The following is a 21,688-nucleotide window of genomic DNA, read 5'->3' on the forward strand; positions in this document are numbered from 1 at the left end:
AATCCATTGGATTTTGTCAAGTTAGCAGACCTAATTGCAATGAATATTGTTAGGTTGGGTAGAAAAAGATGGCTTTTAACATTGTGACACTGAGCAGCAGCAGCATCCTAAAACATTTCTAGATGGTTAAATCATAACATTACCTTGTACTTACTTTGATGAAGTAATATCCCCAAAACTGAAGTTATGTGTGTATTGCTGAAGACCCCAAATGGAAGTAACGACCCCAAAAGTGGCATAACATAATTTGTGTATGTGTGTATTGCTGAAGACCCCAAATGGAAGTATGGTCCCCAAAACTGACATAAAATAACTTGTGTATGTGTGTATTGCTGAAGACCCCAAATGGAAGTAAGGTCCCCAAAAGTAGCATAAAATAGTTTGTTTATCTGTGTATCGCTGAAGACCCCAAAGAGGACATTAAACATTCCCAGTCCCCAATGTGAAGGTAAAAATACTGTCTGGACAAATGTTGCTTAAAATGAAAATCTCAAGTGATTTTTTATTTCTGTGGTCTTGGAGGAGTAAAACTGAGTTGCCAGCTTGCTTCTAAACCATACAGAAAGTGGTGTCCCCAAAGGGTGGGAGTTAAGATATGCGACCCCAAACGGGACTTAAGCGAGTATGTGTATGTGTGTGTGTGTGTGTGTGTGTGTGTGTGTGTGTGTGTGTGTGTGTGTGTGTTGTGAGCCTTACCCTTTAGGTGGATCTTATTTTCCGGGCTGTGCACCAACACCGAGCTAACTGAATCCAAGCTGTCGTAGTTACTGCAGCCGAGAGGGCCTGTCCTTGTTTCGGTTACCTAGGAAATACAGGAGGGATAGCTCTGTTTACTTCAACAGCTACCTCATCCACTAAATAGTGGATGAGGTAGCTGTTTGTTTCTCTTTCTGGCAGTCATGTACACAGCTGTAGCAGGTGAAGTGTGTGAAGGCAGGCAGAATACTGGATGTGGCAGAGCCCTCTGACAGCAGAGAAACTGTCACCATCTTTGGCTTCACTCGTACACCTGCAGACACAGCTGTGTGCAACGTGAGGGCTTTCTTCAAAGAATGGTGGAAAATATGTGAAGAAAAGTAAAAAGTTAACAGATGCAGATACTTGTGAAGGACTCACAAAATCAAATATTGAAAGGTAGGCTGTTAAGCAGCTGTTTTTAGTAGAGGCAATAAGCATGGTAATGACCACTTTTACATGTTAGTGTTCTTAAATCATCAAAATCTGCAAATTTCTTAAATATTACACTAAGATGTTTATTACTTTTATGACTATAATTATTCCTATTAGCAGAAATCATGATATTTGTTGTTCCAAATGCATCTTACTTAAAATGTTCATATAATCTGCTGATTTGTTTGAGCCTATATTTTTATCACAGCGTCACAGACAGGATTGCTTTGCCCAAACCCCACAAATTTAACAATATGTCTGTAATTCTACTTCATTATTAATTTTAGATACTTTGTGGTATGTATTTAAGAATATTTACCATGTAGTCTCTCTTATTATTAGGGTTTAAAAACATATTTCTATTCACAAGTTAAAATAAATAAATACATATAATTTATCTTGGCTTTAGAATAACTGTGAAACACATTTCCCTTAAGATTCAAGGCAGCAGGCTTTAGACAGCTGTAATGTTTAAGTGTGACCAATGATAATGCTGCATCTGTTACAGCAGCAAAACACTCAAGAGATAACATGCAAGAACTGTAATTTTAAGTAAACCTTGGAGCGGTTTAAACACAAGGCACTGGTAGTGCTCCACCCTCTCCACCCGTCTTATTCTGAGGCTGTAAAATGGCCATTCATAAACCAAATGCTGACATCATCTTCCAACATAAGATACTTTTGCTACACTACAAGAAATTAAGAATCAAGAATCATGCTCTTCTTTTTTTATATTATCTTTATGCACCACTTCACACAACCTTACACTCTGTCGAGAAAATAAAGACAACTATTACTGATGCAAACATCATTTTTTAAAAATCGCTTATATAACATGTAGATAAAGAAATACTCTCCAGTGTGTATTGTATTTGATTCAAAGGTTTCTTTAAAATGCTAGCAGCATCAAAGTACAGGTATTGTGCATCGAAGTCAGATGCTTAGATAGAAGGTCTAACTGGTCCTTTCTAGATCCAGCATCTCCTTAGCAGTAAAAGTATAGTTACAACTTAAAAACTATGGATTAATCTCCTTCACGTAAGCCTTTGTTGTAAACTAATTACACTCATGTAGTGGTCAATCAAAGATAAGCTAGTGGCTATTTCCTGGCTATTGTCGACAATTCCAGCACACTGTAAAAAAAAAAAATCCCCTTCTTTTGGTATTAATATACAACATCATCACTGAACAAAAATATTATAGGGACTTGTTGATTGCAAGTGATGATGACATGTGATCATACAATACAAAGCTGGCTAGCTGCGCTGGAGTACCAGTGCAACAGTCACAGAACTGAACTGAAAATTTCTTCCGTACAAGATGCAAAAAAAGTAAATTGTAATAGTACAATTTAGTTTTTAAAAATATATAAATTGAAGCTGAATATTAGTGGTTTTGCAAGAGATGTAATGGAAATTGTGATGTGTTGACAATATTGTTGTTGTGACATGAACAGAGGGTGAAGAGAAAAGGTGCACACAGAGCAATGAGTGTAAACAGAAAAAAGTCACATAAGCGTGACAGATGGAACAAAAGGGATAAGACACAAGAAAGAAAAGAAAATACTGTAAAAAATTAAGCAAACATTATTTTGCAGATATCGCACACAGTTCATTTTCCCAAGCAGTTGTTCAAAATAGAACGTAACAATATGGACATGTCCTCTGGCAAAACCATTCTGCAGCTAAATCAGGCCATTTGGCAAATAAGGTAGCCTGTGCAAATTTGCTGCCCTTAACACAGCCCTGCGCCTTACATCTCCACACTCTGCCTTGCATTAAGATTGGATCTAATATCAAAAGAAATAGAAGTTACCCTTGAAGGTGCTACAGGAGATACACATCTCAAACATCACTCAAATAACCAACTAAAAAACCAGACACTGCTGAGATGAAGTCAAAGATAAGCTACAGATAAAGGCTAGCAACAAGGAAAGATTAGTGAAGGAGGACGGGGCTGTTTGGGGATGTTGTTTCAGCCACACGTACCACTGATAATCCCTGCCTTAAAAAGAAACCAAAAGAAACCTGTTGCATCTCATTCATGTTTTGGAATTGGCTGTGTAACATAATCCCTTGGGTTTTTCTTTGTTCACATTAAACTCTACCTCATAGGGTGCGCTCAAAGTCTGTGAAGTCGGATAAATTTTATGATTCCACAAAACCAAAGCAGTTTGTATTTTTTTAATAAATTGCATGCAGTTAAAATTAAAAGCCTGCAGAATGTGCACAGTGGTTATGAAAAGGTACAAAAATGATCAGGGTAGGATAACTATTTTGCAGATATTTGGCTGGAGTAAGAGAAATATACTACTAACCAAACAGTGCATGTTTTTCCTTTTATTTGTTGTATTTTCGAGGTTATCCTCTGAATCTTTTAGCCAACAAATGATTCTGAATTGGATTTGGATAAGTGGATAAGAAAGTGGATGGATTGATGGATAGATGGATGGACGGATGGATGGATGGACGGATGCATGGACGGATGGATGGACAGATGGATGGCATTTCCCTTTTTTGTGTTAGTCTCTTTGTTTTCACTTCCTCTTTCTTTCTGATGACATCATTCTTCTTCCTGTGTGATTTTTTTGTCCCATGCTGACTCACCTTTGTTAAGTTCCATTCTCTGTATATACATACTGTAGTCTTGCATCGCCTTTATCAAGCTGCCAGTCTGTGTACTTCCTGTCATGGTCCTGCGACCATGACTCAGTGACTTTATGTTTATGTTCTTTATTGTTATTACTTTCATTATTATTCATGGCTGTTTTGGGATGGTTTGTGTTTGGGATTTTAGACACTGGGTTCTGGGTTTGTGCTCCCTCTGTTGGTCCCTGGTGTTAGTGTCCCCCTGTCTCGTCAGGTTAATCAGGTCCAGCTGTTTCCCCCACCTGTGTGTGATTTCCCAGTGTCTCTTTGTGTACTTATAGTGTGTGATTTCCTCTGCTCCTCGTCGCGTCGTCTGTGTTCATACCCGGTGAATCCCCTGCGTGCTCTCCCTGCTGTTCTCCCTTCATGTTCAGGTTTGCCACTCCCTTTGTGTAGTTTCTCCCAGTTTAGTTCGTCCTTAGTTCTGTTTTGCCATCTCCACTTTATGTTCAGTATTGTCAATAAATCACCTTCACATCTGAGTAAGTGCTGCATCTGAGTCCTCCTTTCCACTCTTCACACGGCCGCTGCCCCGGACCGTGACACTTCCACCTGCTGGGTGAGTTCTTTGTTAACTCGTTCTAGTTTCAAAGTGGATCCCTGGGGTTTTTCTTTTTGGACCGTCCTTTATTTTTGGACCTTGCTAATTATTAACGGGTCTTTCTCTTGTACTTCACCTACTATAATTTTCTCTCTTATGTACACTAAAAAAAAATCCATCACTTGTGTTATCCCACTAAAACACTTTACTACACCCAGCAGGAATATAAAGGAATACACGCTGCTTAGTGGGGTTCTTTGTGACCCTCAATCTCAACAAAGGAAGTGGAGACAGCAAACACAGCATGACTCACAGAACCACAACTACCACACTGAGGAAAAATTCATATAATAAATATAAAAAACGAGACTAAAGATGGACCAGTTTAGCTTAAGAGGAGAAGTTAGAGCAGGTCTAAATAATTTAGTTCATAATTTGGAATTTCCAGCTGTAGCACAGTCAAGAGGTCACATTCTTAGGCAAGAAAATACTGCCAAATTGTTCCACTGTGGACCTAGTTTAACAGTTTGTTAGTCTTTTATATTTTGTGAAACTGAAACCGTCTGTTTCTATTTAGTGCAAGAACTTTGAAGATTTTTCATTTTTCATGCCATGTTTGAATGCAGAATGAACTGTGAGATCAATACAGCTCGGTAAGTTTTGTTGTAGCAACAAACAAATTCAAACATGTACTACAGATTGTGTAAGAAGCATTAAGTTTGATCATTATTCTTCATGAAGAAAACTAAAGGTTTTAGCCACTTTTCAAGCCCATGGAGAGTGACGGTTTAATACTTAAAACCAACTGCACAATTATCACTATAATGTAACAATTTCATACATCTTTTTTCAAATTATCTACAGTGATTTTTATTATCATGATTTATTTCCTAAAGGTCTACATAAATTGTGTTCTCTGTCTGTTGAAATGATAAATGCATCAGAACTCTCAGCTGTGTTGCAGTGAATACACACCAGGCTGTTTTGTAACTCCTGTGAGGAACTTCAATAATAACCCACCTGAGAGCTGCCACCCTGCCTCTGCTTTTGTTTCAAACTCCCAAGAGCCCTTCAGTGAGTGGATCATTCAAACTAGACCACTTTGTCTTTTGTGTTTACTCAATAACATGCATTGTTCAAACATAGCAGAGTAGTGTGTGTTTTCCTATGATCCTAGAAAGTTTTGTATGGATTGTGTGAGATCAAGTAATGCATTGCTGTTTGTTTCACTCAGCTTATTATGGCTGATGATCTAACAAACTGCTGTTTATACTCTTGTGTACCTTTAACCTCTTTATTGATAAAACAGGTTTTATTTTACATCAAATACTTTTCAGCTTTCTTATTAAGTGCACATTTGTTCGGCGTGAAATATATATTTATGCAGGTTTTGCATTGATACCATTCGTGCCCTGCATCTTAATCTTATTTGAAGTTACCTCAAAGTAATGAATGCAATGAAAACCTGAGAACACTTGGATAGAAGAACATTAGTACTGCTTGATCTCTGGATGTTTTAACAGACCTGATTAGTCATTATTAGTTATTAAAAGTATCTAGAATAATTCCTAAATATACAACAGTGCCTTGTTCATTTTTCACCTCATTTGGGACATGTTTTTATCATTGTGAAACTGGCTTGTTCCATCGCATATGAGCTAGAGGACTCACTACTTTGGAAGTCATTTTTCCTTTTATATGGCATCAGCAAATCTACTTTGTACACCTCCAAGAATTATTGGAGTTTAATGTCATTGTAGAGGTGTGGTGTTTGTGCTTTACATCGTTTTCAGATCTCTGTCAGTGTATTAAAAGCGTTGGCGTGTTCCTTCTTGCGTAATGCGTTGTGATGAGCTTTTATTTAGGACTGGGGTTTCACTGTGCACTTCCCCTGCCGATCTTGGCTCTTGCTGACAGTGTGGTAAAAATACCATGCCTTCACTTGCGTCAACAGAGACAGTTCCTCTACCTTTCCAAACAGCAGATTTCACACATACGCTACAGAGGATTTATTTATTTGTTTGTTTATTTGAAGTGTAGCTTAAACTGAACATGTGAGTTTCTTCTCCTTTACTGCTACAGATAGAGGCAATGCATGTGGCTCCTGCCGCCTACTCTCAGCTGCAGAGACAAAGAACCCAAGGGCCTGTATGCGCACAGGTCAAGTACATCCCACTCAGTGTTGTTCCCTTTTGGGTGATGAGTGGATGTGGCAGAACATGGCTCGGCAGGTGGCCCGAATGCCATTCAGAGAGCCTCATTTAGCACATACGTAAAGGATGCTCTTCTCAAAGTGGGAGTCTGTGTTTGTTGTGTTTGCACATGCGTGTATGTGCAGGCAGGTGTGCAAAAACACTGGCTGTTTGAAGTTGCCTTTCAGTCTAGAAGAAAAGCTGCTCTAGTCCCTTATCAGCAGGTAAACTAGTTGGTATGTGTGTTTATACTTTTTTAGATTTTCACTTGAATGCAAAGTTAAATTCTGAATTTTCATGAAGATGAACACCCACTGCAGATTTTTTTTTTTATCTATATGCACAACACTCTATATCCGTTTTTGTTTTGACAGCTTGTTTAGTTTTCAGTCTTTTGATGAAAATGTGAGCTAAGTTTTAGCCAACAGACTCTAAAGGCACTGTAACCTGTTTTTCTTTAGCAAACTTTCAGCCTCACTTGTTATGTGTGCTTTTGATCGGTGAATCTTCTGTGTTTTCTGACTCCAGCGGAAAAGGCGCTATTTCTGTGTTCCCACACAGTTTACATGAAGCAAGCAAAACAGATTAACTCTTCTCTGTGACTGTGGCTATCATTTCCAAACTGTTTGAAGCTTTAGCTTTAGATCTGGCATTACCATGGCTACCTGGTCTTCCTACTGCTGGGTGGGTTATCATTCAGAAGCTGACTCCCTCTCTTGTTCGCTAAATTCATGTTTCCATGCCTGGAGTTTGACCGAGTGAAGGTAAACGGTTACATAACACTAATACAGTGATATTTCTTAAATAAATGACAGGCTGCCATCAGTTATTACTCATTCCACATGAGCTTGCCTTTTCAGAACTGCTTACAGGGGTGTTGTTGTGCATCTATCGGGGTACGGCTAGCCAGTAATTAAATCCCAATTTAAAATTTTCAGTGTGTCAAAATGTGCATCTTGCTTATTCCTTACTATTCTGATCTCTTTTGAGTTAATCACATCAAATGATGTTTAATAATTCAAGCAATAAACTTTTGACAAACTGGCTAATACCTGGACAATGACTCAGCTTACTGTCAGGTCGTGTTAGGATGCAATAATCTTGATTCTTGTTTCATGCAGAGCACAAATCCACGCAGCAACAACATCCTTGCTATATATTCAAGTTGGCACTTCAGTCTCTATTTTGGGTTTTGTTACACTGGTACTCTGCAATAGAAAAAAAAAATCTATTTTCTTGCTGCGTTTCCCGCTAGTATCAGTCTAAAGGAAAAGAAAGAAGCAGCTGTAACGGCTAAACTTTAAGAGGTTTAACACACTTTTACTGCCCAATAAGCCGGGTTTATTTTATTTGGCTGAAACCTGGAGAGTAGGTTGGCCGATAAAAAGAGCTTAGAGATGCTCATGACTGCTTGCTAACTGCAGTTTCATAGGTTGTCTTGGTGGTTCTTAGCTGACTGTGGTGTAATTTAGCCTCATTAGCCTCTTGACACAGAAACGACTGTGTCAGACATTTCTGTTCCAAAGTAATTCTGGCTCAGCAGGTAATATATTTCTGGAAATTTCTGATGTAGTGGTATCCCACTGCAGAAGTGATCCTAGTGATTCTAAATGGAAGTGCAAGGATTCATATTTTTGACTGTGGATGGCAGATGACATGGATGGATTGAAAGAACGTTGTGGCATTTGAGGCTTTATGATAATGTTACCTGCACACTGCTCTATTCAGATTTCCTAAACATGTTAAGCTGGGAGGACCCTGGGGTCATGAGGACTGGAAATGGGACTGGGAAGCTGCTGGTTTGCGCAGATTCCAAATACGCAGCAGAAAATGAACAGATTAATGAGATGACAGATTTGTCGAGCAATTAACAATTCAACTTCACCCCAGGGGGAAAATCTTTGAGTGAAAGGGACCAGGTTGGGCATTTCCAAGTTGACCTACAGTGAAAGCGAGGCTTCATTTGAAGAATTCCTTCATTCAGAAGTCATAAAGATATTCCAGGGATATATGGAGACATTTTCAGGTGCAGAACTACAGCAAAGTTAATGCTAAATGAGGCTTATTTTTATGTGTAACTTCAAGAAAGTAATTACATCGTGGACGTTTAGAGAAAGGCATTCAAGTTGAACATTTTAGCCTGTTAATTAAAAACAGTTACATACAGTTTTTATATGGGCTTGTCGGATAGTAAAATTTACATTTCCATCTTTTTCCACATGAGATCAGCAGCATTTCAAATGTAGTTTTATTCGAGTTTTCCTGTCAGCTGGAGTCTTTTGAGCTTGGTTTGTCTCTTCACTGGTATACCTTCAGGGCCACACTGGTCTCCTCTTATGTTGAGCTGTTGCATCTAGCTCTTCCAATTTTAATGTTACCCCATCCCAGTGCTTTCCCTCTCACAAAAAAAGCTGAACTCTCTGAGGTTGGCCGTGGGGGGGGCTTTGTACTTTTTGAAAGAGTCTGAAGAGTCAGTGGTGTGCCCACTGCAGCTGACAGTGGGTGTTACTCAAGCTAACACTTCTTGACTTTCTGTGTCTATTACCTCACACGCCCAGGAACACTAATCTAATAGCTGTTTAATGAGTTATGATCAAAAGTTGTTAAGAATAACATTTTTTTTGAAGCTTTCCCTTTGTGGAATTATGTACAACTAAACTTAACTCAGCTCACAGAATATTACTCATACTGCATACACCAAACTGGGTATAGTGGGCTGTAGTTTCAAACTGAGTGCTTACACACTCCCAACAGACACAATTACATCACATACTGGTCTCTGGTTTCACATTTGAAACCCTCAACATTAGCATTTTACCGACTGCCCCATTGTTCTACTTGAGCCAGAAGTGACCATATTAGGAAACCATGTTATTTATCACATAATTGCCTGTTTTAGTACATCTTTCAATAATAACAGTCACAATATTAACTTTGAACCTTGACAAAAAAGTTAAGAAATAAGTTCAACTCTGTATAATTGCTATGAAGGGACGCTTTAGCTAATAATTTAGCTTTTTTTTTTTTTTTTTTTTTTTTTTTTACAAGACTTCAACAATTCTTCATGGGAGTCATGATTGACAACAAACCATATGAGCTCGACGGGCAACCAGCTTTGACAAGGGGACATTCACCTTAGTCACTTTGCTATTTATTTCAAAATACTCCAAAATCTCAGGCGGCTGAGGCAGTTTTTGTGTTTTGCAATTACAAGTAGGGTCATACTTTCAAACAACCTCTTTTTAGTTTCAAAGAGATATGACAGGTACTTCCCAGAGTTTGACCTGCACAGGCCCATCCACTCAGTGTCATCCTCTGTCATGCTCGTCATTACGACTGCTGCAGAACTACTGTTGATCAAATAATAATGAATTCAATAAATATATATTTAATTGAATCGATATGGGCAAATTGCGTGAATTAGTGTAACTTACTTTAGTGAGACTTTACTGGGTGGGCCTGGACCCCTGAAGCCCATCCAAAGAGTTGATGCTGATGGCAGTCATCTCTAAAGTCAGCTTCAAGTTGCCATTAGCAAAACTGCAGTTTTGGCACTCCCATGTTGACTTATTTTCCAGCCACAGAGATGCCACCGCTATGACCTACTTACATCACTCAAATTAAACCACTATATTTTTAGCTGATGTCCACTTGGTCGTTAACACTTGGATTAGAGCATTCACACTCTCCTTTACAAAAGCAGAGCCAAGAGGCAACATCTCCAAAAGTTGATTCTGTTCATCTGGACGTAGCGTTTTGTGGGAGAAACATTTCGTCACTCATCCAAGTGACTTCTTCAGTCTCAGCTGACTGCAGGTTTCCCCAGATCGTATAAACAGTACATTTGCATAATGACTGAAACCAGCCCAGTGAAGAAACAATGGGCTGGGAGGTCAGTCCCTTAAATTTAATTATGCTACGCTACGTCCAGATGAACAGAATCAACTTCTGGAGATTTACTTACCTGGATGATTGAGCAAGCATCAAGAGACAACATGGTAACTAAGGACCTGATTTCAGAGATGGAGCTCAAACTTTGTTTTTACTTTAATAATACCGCTCGGCAAATATTTGACTACATATCGATTCTTCTGAAACTCCAAATATTGCATTAATGATTTTGTTGAATCAGACCAAATACACTAAGCTGGCTGTATACATGACTGATACGTGACTGTAGGAATGCAGTTCAATATGCATGAGAAGCAGTTGGGTTCTGGACGCGTTCTTCAGAATATCACTGGATGGACTGAAGGCAGACTCACTGATGTGGAAAACAGATCTAAATGGTCGCTACTAATTTATTTATCTGCCATTGTGGACTTCTTTGCAGAAGCTGACGGATTGTTTCAGTGCGCCAGTCACTTAGCCTCCCCCAGCACAAAAGGATCACGCTGAGCAAAGATTTCAGTTCATAATTAATTCAAGCTTAGCAGCCTTTTCTGCAGTGGTGAGATGCAGCGCTCATACTTTGCATACTTAAGTAAGCAAGAAAATTCCTTTGTTTTGATTTTGCTCACGTTCTAAAGCGACGGTTTGCTGGGATAAACCGTGTCAATAAGCATAAAAGCTGTAGGCACGCAGAGGTTATCTTTTTTTTTCTTTTTTGACCAAGCCTGCATTGTAGGGAAGTTTGTTTTGATGCTGCTTTCATTGAGATTGCCTTTAGCTAAACAAACTTTTCTCATTCATTAAAATTCCATTTCATGCCCTCATACTAATCAAACTTTTCTCTCTCCCAGTAAAAGCTATTTGCAATAAGTCCAGGAGTCCTTTGTGTTGCCCGGTTCTTGTGCACAACCATTCAAGGCTTTTTGGGAGAGCAATCAAGTACTTCAGGGTCTGTTTTAAAGAGACTGTTGGCAGCCAAAAAAGGTCTGAGAGCCAATCTCACCTCTGCATGCCGTGTTTTCGGCAACTGTGCTTGGAAAGGAGCCACCTCACACAAGGTACGCACAAGGCTGACACTTTGCAATTACTCATTTCAATCAGATTTCATATTTAAGTTAAAGCATGAAGGCATGGTCCACCCACCCACACACCTGCTGTCATCAAGTGAAAGCCAACAGATTTGTTCTGATGTGAAAAATGCATTGCTCGGTTAAGCTTTGCTTCCAGTCTGGAAGGGAGGGGATTTGGGAAGGTAAAACCAGGCAGAGAGGAGATAATGGGATTTATTTGACTGTGTTTTTGAGTGTTTTCAACAAAACTGAGCCTCGTCGCAATTAAAGAGCTTGCACAAGCCCAGAGGTGGATTTTGGCTAAGTGACGACTCATCACATCAAGTGTTGAGTGTGCAGGTAAATAAAATGAACTTGGCTGTAAGAGTGTGTTAAAATCGCTTCAAGTTTGACAGTCGCAGCCACTTCGTTGCTAAAATCAAACAGCTTTATTTGAAAAGAAATGATAATTGTGTTTTTAACCCTTGTGTGATCCAGATGCATGCACCCACACTGAGACTGTGCTGCTTTTCACATCGGGACTTTGGAGAAACTTGCCATTTGCCATGCTCTGGTGCCTCTGTGGGTTATAGCACATGCACTGTCCTTTTAAACCAGCTTGCTACATTTGAAAAATGTTGTGCACTTGCTTTCATCTCTTGCCAGCTTTTGAGCAACGACGCACCTTGAAAATATGCTTTAAAAAAAGATTGCTTGTTAGAGCCATTTATTTTAGGTGGAGCATGGAGCAATGCATTTTAAAGGGACAGTTTTATAGGAGTGTTAATTTGTGTGTCTTTTTTTTCCGTAACTCTTTTTGAATCTAGAGAATTGCAAACACTCAGAAACACACATTTGCATATACATGGTTTATACTGAAAACTAATTTCTTAGTAAATCAAAGACTATACATCTGAGCATGTGCTCCAGGTGCATTTGCTGTGTGAATGTGAACAGTACCTTAATAGCAGAGGTGGCAATCTGGAGGTGGTGCAGTCGCCTCAGGGTGCTCTCTCGATCTGTGAAGTAGGAAGCGGCCAGCTGATGGAGCAGCTCCAAAGACACTACTGAGCTGTTGCTGTTGCCTTCGGACTTCTTATTCAGCTTCTGCTTGTCCAGGAAAATGGTCAGAGACTCTTCTCCTGTGGATCGATGATAATTATTTTACAGAGCACTCTGTGATGAACAGTTTTCATTGAGAAAATCATTTGTTTCTTTCTGAATCCTCTTTAACGTGGATAAAAAGCCAAATGAAGAAGAGCGCGTACGTTATATTTGGAAAAACTGGAGTGACAATCTTTGAGTTTGACATTTCTTTGGAAAGGCCTTCAGGTTTTGTGGTTTGTCTGCTGAGGTGCAGGTACTGTATCATTTGGATTGGCAGCAACAGAACCATTGCCACTAAAATTGGACACAGGCAAGAGAGGAGGTTGTATTCCTTCCCCAGACACCAATCGTTTGAAATTATGAAAGGCGAACGTGGCATTTATCTCGTGCAAGCTAAAACATGTAAGCAATATAAAGCGTGAGCAAGTATTTCTCAGCAATGCCAGCAGCTACTGATGTGGGAAACTTTTTAACAAATCACATGAGGCAGGATTCTCTTACTGTAAATGCACCAAACACCTTTTTATTTGCCCGTGTAATGTCCAAATAAATTGCAGACAGCTCTTACTGTAATTTCTCTAAAACTTTCAGAGTGATAAGTTCAATTACTGGACACTACAGGGAACACTTTATTCCCAACCTCCCTAAATTGAATCTGAATGGGAGCTTAAGTGTGATCTTTAGCAAAGCCACCACTCCAAAAGTGTCTTGCTAAGCATAAGATTTGCTTAGAAAAGCCACATTTTCTTGGTCTTCAACAAAACACACCATTATTTATGGATGAGCGCCAAGAGGCTTTAAAGCCATTCAGAGAAACACAGAGAGACTAACTCTGATCTGAAATTCATGGGTGTTCAGTTATTTGGGAAGCGCAGGGTGTTTATATTTACCGCCACCTTTTCATTTGAGTTTCTATTGCAAAGTGCAAGGTCACAACTACAGCCAAAAAGTACTTTTGTTCACAAAGTGTAAGGCAATTCATTTTATTAATGTAAAAGGTACCTTTCTGAGGCTGAGTGGCTTTTTTTTGGGGGGGGGAAATGAATCAGTTTTTCACTCTTTCACTTTCACTCAACTGTTTAACAAAATACACTTAGATGTAACCACAGCAGAAGAAAAGGGAACAAAAACCAGATATTTCATGCGTTTTCACTCTGCTACAGTAATCAGTATGCAGAATGGATCTGCCCATTTAGTCGAGGCTGTTAATTACACATAGACACTATCAGTGTGACACTGCATTCACCCCGGCTCCATCTCTGAAACTGCTCCAGTGCATACATTCAGTGATAAGTGGCATTAAAGTTAGGCGTCTGCAGACGTGAATATCAGAGCGGCTGTTAGGAGACTGTTCCTGTGAGAGAACCGGATTTGTCTGCTATGTGAACTGTGTTTGGGTAATTTTGGTATTAAACATTTCAAGCCTGAACCGTGAAATAATTGAAACTGAACCTTCTGACAATTTTTTTCAAAAGTAATGAAATTAATTATTAATTTGCACATTTGAAGTTTTTTTTGTGTTTGTTTTTTTTTCAATTTATTGCTGAAAAATGTATTGTGCAATTTATGTTGGTTTTTCAAATATGATGCACTAGACGTTAAGTTTTAGACTAATTATATCATCGTAAAATCTCCAATTTCATATATTCATAGCATATTTTATGTGGCTGAATGATCTGAGTAACCTAGGATTGTAAATCCTGACCGGGTCCTTACATATGCCTAGACTCACTATCACTCCTTGCAAATGTACTTGTATATCTGCACTATACTAGTTGATGACTGAGATTAGGTGTTTATCAATATCACTAGGTTGTCATCTTGAACACTACACAGGTCTCACTCTTGTTTTTGTGACCCTCACACGATCGATGCTGCTGCCGATCTGTTTTGTGAGTTACTTCTCTCCTTGGGGATTGAGGCAAAAAAGAAATCCAATGAAGAAACACGGGGGTATGAAACAGGTCATTTTAATCCCTCTTCTGCTCTGCGAGGCTCTAATGTTCATCAGAGGGAACGATGAGTGCAAAATTACCTCTGAGGGAGACAAGCATTGTTGAGTGCTGCAAGTGCAAGATGTAAGCATTGTTGCTATTTCTACTTAAAACGTGAGACTCTTTCTTGGTATAAAAGGACAGCTAGACTCCTGGAGCTACACTAACACAGGCAACATCCTCCGAGACCTAAAACGAACGGTTTCTCTATTTCTGGCGTGTCCCGACACTTCCTAACCCGAGAATAAAGGAGAGTGTGTCACCTGCAGTCCTCCCTTACCTCCCAGGGTGGCAGTAACCAAGAAGTGGGTCCCGTACTTCTTGATGAGGTTTTCATTGATTTGCTGCAGGGTTGGTCGTCGGCCCAGTAACCGCAGGTTGCGTAGGAACTCTGGTGCTAAGGGCAATGGAGATTTGAGGAAATCTCTCTTCTCCGTAGCCAGGCTGTTCACCTTCCAGTGGCTGAACTCCCTGAAATTATAAATACATGAAAAAGTGATTACATGCTCGAGCATTTTAGCATGATGTGGAATTACAGGCAACTGACTAGAATATACTGCTAAATATAATGACAGGAACATTTAAGGTTACAGTCATACATTTCTGAAGTGACTACAGAGAGAGAGTCTACTTATTGCACAATGGTCCCTGGAAAATCATGACTTGCTGTCTTTCATTGTGAGATTGTCTTGACCATTATATGTTAAAAAAAGGTCTCCGCAGGTCACAAAAAAGAAACGTCTGATCTATTCTTATCTATAATGTGATCCTATTGGCCAACGTCATAAAGATCACAGACAAAGTAACACTTGTTGTGGTGTGTTAACACTGTATGTATAAGAAACAGTCTGGTGTATGAATGTGTGAATGTAGGAATAAAGTAAAGTACTCTGGTCAAAAGTTTAGGAATTTGTTATAGATAATGTGCAAATCTGTGACAAAATAAAGATATATTTATATATGAGCTACACTGAGAAATATTCAAAAGCCCCAACGTGAGTACAGATGTAGGAGTCATGCAAAAAAGCAAATATTCACGGGATAGTCAGGGTTAAAGTGGGATGGTGGGGAACCGTAAAATCAGCTGCAGTGGGCCGGCGTTTGGAAAAGAATTAAAGCTCAAGATAACTTCTATCGTAAACTCGAGTCATTTTTCTTTGTGTCCAGGCTGGCGTCAGCTCACATGTGCTGCTGTGGCTCTGAGGTTTACAACAAGCTGTAAGCAGATGTTTCACAGCTATCTTAGCAGATTTCTATTCAGTCCCCTGACAGTTCACTTTATACTGTTTTTACACCAGACAATATAGAGTTGGTATAAAGGTTTAATAAATTTTAGAACCATCAGATGAAATTCAAATTCATCAGTTGATATAACTTAAATGACCATGAGCACCACAGCCACCGTTGGCCAGTCCAACACAGTGCTTTACTGTAAATTCACAACAGTGTGGTGAGCTGCTTATCCTGCACTAAATAAAAAGCACTGGTGATGGAGGATATAGGAGTGTCTTTTACGTGTTCTTGTTCCCTCCATTTAAATCCAAATCTGGTTGATTTTTTAAGATTTACAGTGATGTAAAATAAAGCCGGGGTGTCAAATGTGTTTGGCTTAAAGAAACAAGCCTGTTTTGAAAATGTAAGGAATAGAAATTACAAATATTGGAAATTTGTGCAAAAAATGTGAAGAGTAGCAATAAAAAGTTGTCAGAAAACAAATACTGAAGTGAAGTACAGATGCCTGAAAATTCTACCAAAGTAGAGTAACAAAGTATTTGTGTTTTTTTTTTTTTTTTTTTTTTTTTTTTTTTTTTTTTTTTTCACACTTCTGCAGACAGACAGCCTGGGGTAAGAAGATCACACACCTCGGGCATTCCAAGGTTTGGGACTGTAAAGAAAGTCCGTGTTTTCCACCAAATACAACCTAGTGACTCATTAAATGCAACATGGATGTCAGGAGACGCTATCAGTATTCTCAGTTGCGGTCGTGTTTGTTCACATTTAATTCAGTGAAATCTGAAAGATGAATGTGGTAATTATTAAATGGTGCTAGAACTTTACATTTGGGACATGTCCTTAATTAAGCAAATTAGGTTGGACCACGCTGGGCTTTCTGTAACCAGCAACACTATTTTCAGATTGCTGTTGAATATCACTGATAAATTCAAGAGACATCACCCTTCTGTATTCAGTCAGTGTCAAATGCCTCATAAGAGCCTCAGACCTTTTGATCTCTTATTGTTATGACTTTAAAATGATGGCAGAAAAAACACTAACATGTAATGTCTGTGAATGGAGTGAGGCTGGGGAAGAATGTCTCGGACTCCCGGACCATCAGCACCGGCTCCCCTCAGGGCTGTGTTCTTTCTCCTCTGCTCTTCTCCCTGTACACCAACTGCTGCACCTCCACCCACCAGTCTGTCAAGCTAATCAAGTTCGCAGATGACACCACCGTCATTGGGCTCATCTCTGACGGGGATGAGTCTGCCTACAGGAGGGAGGTTGAACGTCTGGTGTCCTGGTGCAGCCACAACAACCTGGTGCTGAATGCCCAGAAGACAGTGGAGATTATTGTGGACTTCAGGAAGCACACAGCCCCACTCCCCCCCCCCCCCCCCCCCCCCCATCATTCTGACTGACACCCCCATCACCTCTGTGGACTCATTCTGCTTCCTGGGTACCACCATCACCCAGGACCTGAAGTGGGAGCCCACCATCACCTCCGTCATCAAGAAAGCCCAGCAGAGGATGTACTTCCTGAGGCAGCTGAAGAAATTCAACCTGCCAACACGGACGATGATGCAGTTCTACACTGCAATCATCGAGTCCATCCTCACCTCCTCCATCACCGTGTGGTACGCTGGAGCCACTATCAGGGACAAACAGAGACTGCAGCGTGTTGTGCGCTCTGCTGAGAAGGTGATTGGCTGCAGACTCCCATCTCTGCAGGACCTGTACACCTCCAGGACACTGCGGCGTGCAGCTCGGATCTCAGCTGACCCTTCTCACCCTGGACACAGTCTGTTTGACCTGCTCCCCTCAGGCAGGAGGCTCCGGTCCATTCGCACCAGAACCTCTCGCCACAAGAACAGTTTCTTCCCCTCTGCTGTTGGACACATGAACAATAACCACATGACTGTCCCCGCCACTAACACATGACCCTACGCTGTGTCACTGCATCATTTCATGTCTGGCACTGATCACCACCTGCACTCATGTATATATCTTTCTACGTAGCACTCATAATTCTTATTCTCATGTATATATCTCATGTATATCTCATGCACATATCTTTCTTTCTACATAGCACTTTAATTCTTATTGTCTGCACTGAAGCACCGCAGCAATTTCCTAATGTTGTAAACCTCAACATCTGGCAATAAACCCATTCTGATTCTGAAGGTTCTCAGTCATCCAGGTCAAGGTCAAGGTAACTTTATTTATACCCAAAGGCAAGGTAAATTTGCTTTACAGAAAAATGACAGCATTTGGCATCCCTTTAAAAACGCACATACCTAGTAAATATATAAAACTCACTGTGGCCCATATATAGTAGTTTTGATATTTCAAATCAAAAACAATTCTTATTGTCATGGCCTGGGTCTAGGGACCCAGGGCTCAGGCATTTTCAGTGTATGTTTATGTTTATGTTTTCCGTGTGTTGTATTGGTTTGCTCTCCATGTGTCTCTGTGTGAGCTTCCGGAGGTGTGGGTTCGCTGAGGAGACTGCGAACCCGGAAGTGGTCTACTCGAGAGACGGCCGCACCTGCCGCTCGTCGTCCTCTGCCAGCTGCAGCAGATTACGCTCGTCTAGGAACGGCATTTAGGACTGCAGCTGAGCTGAGGCCGACGCTGGATCCTTGAGTCAGAACTCGAATCGGGAGCGGAGTACGCCTCTAAAGTCACGGTGTGGGAATTGGAGTTTTTTGGAGTCGCCACCTTTCACTTCTCACGGACATCTGCACTGTGTGGGATTCAGGGAGAATCACCACGGGACCACAGTGCTGGGATTTTTGTATATAGTTGTGTTTTTCACCTCCTGTAAATAAATCCACTGTCCTTCACTTAGAGTCTCGCGTTTGGGCCCTGCTTTCACTGTCACTCCACGGTCTGCCATCGCAGCCCGTGACAGAAGGATCCAGCCACTATGGACCCAGCGGACTCACCGCGGAAGCGCAGCTCCCGTTTTGACGGGACCCAACTAGTGCTTGGAGGGCCTCCGTGCTGCCGTTCCTCGCTGGCAGCCTACCCTTCGGCCCACTCGTCTGCTTCCTCTCCGCGGACGCCTCGGTCTCGCAGAGAACGCCCTAGCCGGTCCCGGGAGGATTACTATGAGCCTGACAGCAATCAGCTTACGCCCGCTCCGGCATCCTATAAGATGCTAGGGATTATTCTCGTGCCACCCGACACACCCAGCGCTCCCACATCACTGCAGGAGCAGCCACATCAAAATCCGCCCTCGTCACATTCCGCCAGCTTCATGAACACTACAGCTCGTGTTTCTCCGGTTTGGGAAAATAGAAGTTTTCGTTTTAAGAGCGATTATTCTCCCATAGGTTCAGAAGACTGTGCGCCTGACATTCTTTCAAATCCAGGAATCAAGACTGTTTCGTCTGGAACTCTTTATTCTGGGGCTATGTTTGTTCAGTCAGCTGATCAGCAGCCATCTTCAGTTCGGTTAGCCGATCAGCGGCCACCTTCAGCTCGGTTTACAGCGCCACGTCTGGACCCAGCGGTCTCTGAGGAGAGGCTCAGGGGGGAGGTTATGGATAAGGTTTACCGCATGTGTGAGTTGTGGTGGGAGAAGCCCACGGAGGGGTTGCGTCGCGCTGTGGAGAGGCGGCTGCAGGGGATGCTGTTTGAATTCCCCTGGTTGGTGGACTCCCTTAATTCAGTTGTCCTGGACTTCCTGCTTTCCACCCTCCACCTCCACTCTCCTCCTCAGGCTGCTCACCGGCCCGGACAGCTGGTGGATTCACAGCCTGAGACGCCGGCCCCGACGTCTACATGGAAACGACGTTCACGCCGCCGGCGTTCCTCACCGCAGCCGCCCTCCCGGACATCTCAAGAACCGGCTGTGGTGAGTAATAAGGACACTTTTTCATTTCTCACCCCATCTGCTTTTTTGTTTTCAGTGGATGGTGACGCTGCTGCAAGCCGGCCTACAGTACGACTAGCGTCGCCTCATTCAGCAGTCTCCATGCCGCTGGCGGCTTCACCATCTGTGGATGTAGCGCCGTCGTCATCTCATCCGCATGTAGTCACCCCTCAGCCATCTTCTTCACCGGCTCTGCCTTCACCTTCCCCGCCTGCGTACACCGCATCACCATCTTCGCCTCCGGATCATCCATCTGTGACTGGAGCGCAGCCGGAGGTGCCCGCACGGCCAGCTGTGGGGCCCAGCGAGCGGGAGCCGGAGCAGCTCGGCGAGCCGGAGCAGCTCGGCGAGCCGGAGCAGCTCGGCGAGCCGGAGCAGCTCGGCGAGCCGGAGCAGCTTGGCGAGCGGGAGGAACAACCGGCGCTGCCAGCCAAGGAGGGGCCCGCTCAGCCGGAGGTCAGCGAACCGGAGGGACCTCCACGTCTAGCGCGGCCTCCACGCCATCCACGTCCAGTGCGTCCACGTCAGCGACCGGCGCGTCATAGACCATGTGCCACGCCTCGCTGTTGCTCACTGGAGCAGCGACGTTGCCATCGGACCCGTGGCAGGCCGCCGGAGGAGCAGCGCCGCCGCCACCGGACCCGTGGCAGGCCACCAGAACCGTTCCGCCGCCACCGGACCCGTGGCGGGCCACCAGAACCGTTCCGCCGCGGCTGCCGGACCCGTGGCCGCCCGCCGGAGCTGCTGCGTTTCCATCAAGGGGTTAGAGGTAGGCCACCTGAACTGTTTTGCCGCCACTGTCTAACCCGCGGCGGGTCCCGCTTGTTTTGCCATCCTGTGGGTCGGCCGCCGGAACTGTGTTTGCTGCCGCTGGACCGGGGGATTGGACTGTTGAACTGTGTTTTTCTGTTGTTGCTTTGTAGTGGCTGTTTAGCGGAGTGGTTTTGGGGCCCTCCGTCCTGGACCTCCCGCCGCCCGCCCTGGGTTGGTTGTACTGTTGTTTTTGGTTTGTGTTTTTGGGTCGTCGGGAGCCGACCCTTAGAGGGGGGGTACTGTCATGGCCTGGGTCTAGGGACCCAGGGCTCAGGCATTTTCAGTGTATGTTTATGTTTATGTTTTCCATGTGTTGTATTGGTTTGCTCTCCATCTCTCCATGTGTCTCTGTGTGAGCTCCCGGAGGTGTGGGTTCGCTGAGGAGACTGCGAACCCGGAAGTGGTCTACTCGAGAGACGGCCGCACCTGCCGCTCGTCGTCCTCTGCCAGCTGCAGCAGATTACGCTCGTCTAGGAACGGCATTTAGGACTGCAGCTGAGCTGAGGCCGACGCTGGATCCTTGAGTCAGAACTCGAATCGGGAGCGGAGTACGCCTCTAAAGTCACGGTGTGGGAATTGGAGTTTTTTGGAGTCGCCACCTTTCACTTCTCACGGACATCTGCACTGTGTGGGATTCAGGGAGAATCACCACGGGACCACAGTGCTGGGATTTTGTATATAGTTGTGTGTTTTTCACCTCCTGTAAATAAATCCACTGTCCTTCACTTAGTCTCACGTTTGGGCCCTGCTTTCACTGTCACTCCACGGTCTGCCATCGCAGCCCGTGACACTTATTGTTTTCTTATCAAAAACAGGTCATCGTAGTCAAAGGGGCTTGCAAAGAAAAGCGTCTGGACTTCTTTAAGTTGCTTGAAGACGTTCCAAGCTTCTCGGATGAGAGGTGAAACGTCTTCAAGCAACTTAAAGAAGTCCAGACTAACATGTAATCTGCATGGTTTACATATATTGGTGTATTAAACCCATTATAAGTATATTAAGCGCATAAACAACTATGAATAAACCTTTTAGTTACTTTAACGTAGCAGCTTATTGTTTTGATTTCATGGTCTCTAACTGTACAGATTTGATTCAGTCTGGCAGCTGTTATGATAAGCATAACATTTGCCTGGGAGCTGGTGCAGAGAAAATAGTTTCTGGACTCACACTTGGTGGGTGGCTAGAAACACC

The 21,688-nt window shown here is 42.5% G+C and overlaps 1 protein-coding gene across 1 annotated transcript in view; it reads right to left on the reverse strand.

Moving 5' to 3' along the window:
* Positions 1-21,688, reverse strand: part of brinp2 (bone morphogenetic protein/retinoic acid inducible neural-specific 2) — a 322,100-nt gene that overhangs the window by 153,757 nt on the left and 146,655 nt on the right. The window contains exons 3-5 of the mRNA XM_085438591.1: positions 14,873-15,063; positions 12,452-12,633; positions 697-802 (exon numbers count right to left, since the gene is read on the reverse strand). Of these exons, the coding sequence (XP_085294717.1) occupies positions 697-802; positions 12,452-12,633; positions 14,873-15,063 (479 nt within the window). The remainder of the gene's footprint in view (positions 1-696; positions 803-12,451; positions 12,634-14,872; positions 15,064-21,688) is intronic.

Source organism: Copadichromis virginalis, linkage group LG18 (genome assembly GCF_057382275.1).
Source record: "Copadichromis virginalis isolate Kocher_CV1m ecotype Utaka linkage group LG18, C_Virginalis_male_GT1.1, whole genome shotgun sequence".
Classification (NCBI taxonomy): Eukaryota; Metazoa; Chordata; class Actinopteri; order Cichliformes; family Cichlidae; genus Copadichromis; species Copadichromis virginalis.